General features: G+C 36.5%; 1 protein-coding gene across 1 annotated transcript in view; it reads right to left on the minus strand.

Annotated features, from left to right (window-relative positions):
- The window catches only part of FOXP2 (forkhead box P2), a 524,445-nt gene that overhangs the window by 2,680 nt on the left and 519,265 nt on the right, over positions 1 to 2,500 (minus strand). Inside the window, exon 19 of the mRNA XM_060156819.1 lies at positions 1 to 1,314. This exon is cut by the window's left edge and continues 2,680 nt beyond it. Coding sequence (XP_060012802.1) covers positions 1,170 to 1,314 — 145 coding nt within the window. The 3' untranslated portion in view covers positions 1 to 1,169. The remainder of the gene's footprint in view (positions 1,315 to 2,500) is intronic.

Here is a 2,500-nt window from a genome sequence, read left to right on the forward strand (position 1 = left end):
TACATAATCGTTTTGGTCAGTGATCCACATTTGTTGCTTTCTAGCATATCATAACTTCCACTGCAGATTTTGTCCTCACCTCTGTCTTTAATGAAAGCAAATCTTCATTGCATTTAGATGGACTTTTGGCCTCAGAAGATTACTCTGTGTCTAAATTAGGTTTTTAGTTGTGGTTTTTGTCATATTTGATTCTTGCTTTAGGGCTAAATGAAAAGATCCCAGAGGTCATCAGAAAACAGCAGGTAGTTCATGGAAAAGGTTCCTTTGTACTAATTGAAGTTACAGAAGGCTGACCAAAGCATGTGGCTGCTTCTGTCCTTGAGCTCTTGGCCATGGTTAGAGTTGGCTTTGGTTTGCAGCTGTAGCCTTTGACTGTGTTTGCAGGTAGACAAAGCTTTATCACAAGGAGGTAAAGAGTACAGTTGTAAGATCTATGCAGATATGCAAATGTTTCTATGGTGCTTGCACAGATAATGTTAGCTTAGGATTGCACTTTACATCTTAACACTAACAGCACAGACTGGAAGCCTAAGGTTTTAGATGGTTGCAACAGTCTAATTACTGTGTTTTGTAATAACTAACTTATGTCATTTACAGTTGGTGGCACCAACATAAAAAACTAATGTTCTGTTGTTTAAAATTCAGCTAGATACAAGCAGTGACACTAATTTCTGATACTACTCCTGTGCAAATTAAAAACAATAGCAACAAGTTGAACTTGACCAGCAATTGTTTCTAACATTACAACTACTGAATGCTGGAAAATTCACATTAATGAAACTAACACTATTTTTGGCAGTATATGAGGCGCGTTTGCTTTCTACAGGACGTGTATCCTCATATTCAGTCATTTCATGAACCCTTAAGAGCCACATTTTTTAAATGGGCAAAGCCATTATAGAAAGAACAGTCTTTTTTTTTTTTTCAAGAAAATCAGTTTTTGTCTTTTTTTTCTAAAAAAAAAAAAAAAGAGAGAGAGAAGAAAACAAGCAATTTGCCTGTTGGTACTGAATCCCAAAGGGCTGGCTTCATAAGTTCCTTTAGGGCTGTCTCCTTTATCCATGCTTAATAAATAGTCACAGTAAAAATTTGTCAAATATTCATGGTTGTGGAGTGGTTATGAAGGTCAGTGATATGTCCCTTCACGCTGAGGTTTCACAAGTCAGTTCTCATTCCAGATCTTCAGATAAAGGCTCTTCTTCAATCTCTCTGTCATCTTCTAGTTCTGGACTGTGATTAGCTGTTGTCACTAAGGACATTGGGCAGTCTTCATCCTCGGCAATCACTGGCTCTTCCTTGACATGAATTGAATGTCTGAAAAACACGTAGAGGCACCAAAGTTTTACTAAGGGACCAAGAAACAAAACTTGACCAACCTTGGGTTGGGGGAAGGAAGGACTGGGAGGTTGGGATTTAGCAGATGCAAATACAGAATGGATGAACAACAAGGTCCTACTGTATAGCACAGGGAACTATAGTCAGTGTCCTGTGATAAACCATAATGGAAAAGAATATGAAAAAGAATACATATATATATATATATGTATAACTGAGTCACTTTGCTGTACAGCAGAAATTAACACAACATTATCAATCAACTATACTTCAATCAAATTAAAAAAAAAACAAAAAACTTGACCAACCTTGTGACGAGGAGGCCAACTGAAAGAAGGGAAGAAAACACAGCACTGTCTCTTAAAAACTGCATCTGATTGATCGCATGAGCTGGTTGGAGACATGATATGTCACAGAAGAATTGTGCAGGTAGGGATTCAGAGTAATATGAGCATGGACTCCCACATGCTGTGCTGTTTAGGTAAAACATCCGTTCTCCGCATTCTTTCAGAATGAAATGTTTTGTTAGTATTTGTTCTAACACCATAATCAGAGAGCGACGGTAAAGGAATATTAAACAAGTGTCAAACAGAAATCCTTTTTCCCTTTCAGTTTTTCCTAGCAATTCCTTTAATATCTGTTACTTCTAAATATTTCAGACTGAGCCGAACAGCTTTTAATTCTTTTTTTTTTTTTTTTAACTCTCCCTATGAATTCGATTGTGGTGTTGGTTGAAACAAATACTAACAAATTTCAGAAAATAACTGGAGCTAAAGCGTCTTCATTAACAGGATGCCAGTAACTATTTTCAAGCATGTATTTATATGTTTGTGTGTGTACATACATTATATAATTAAAATTTTATCATGAATATACCAGCCAGAGCAATTTAATTATAGAAAATTAACCAACTTATATGCTGAAGTTTATTACCCCTCCAACCCCAGAATATATTAGAAAGGTCACTGTGATCTAAGAAAAGCTATGAGGGTTCACAGGTAGCACCTGGTGGAAAAATATTATATATAAATAATCAAATTTTTTCATCCCTTTACCCCCGAAGCAAGAGAAGACCTGCTTTTTTATCTTGTTAATAGAAACCGCAATCTCTCATTAATATGCAGGGCTGGTGAGCTGCTTCTCAAGAGGAAAACCTGCAGCAAGG

This window comes from Lagenorhynchus albirostris, chromosome 8 (assembly GCF_949774975.1).
Source record: "Lagenorhynchus albirostris chromosome 8, mLagAlb1.1, whole genome shotgun sequence".
In the NCBI taxonomy this organism is placed as follows: Eukaryota; Metazoa; Chordata; class Mammalia; order Artiodactyla; family Delphinidae; genus Lagenorhynchus; species Lagenorhynchus albirostris.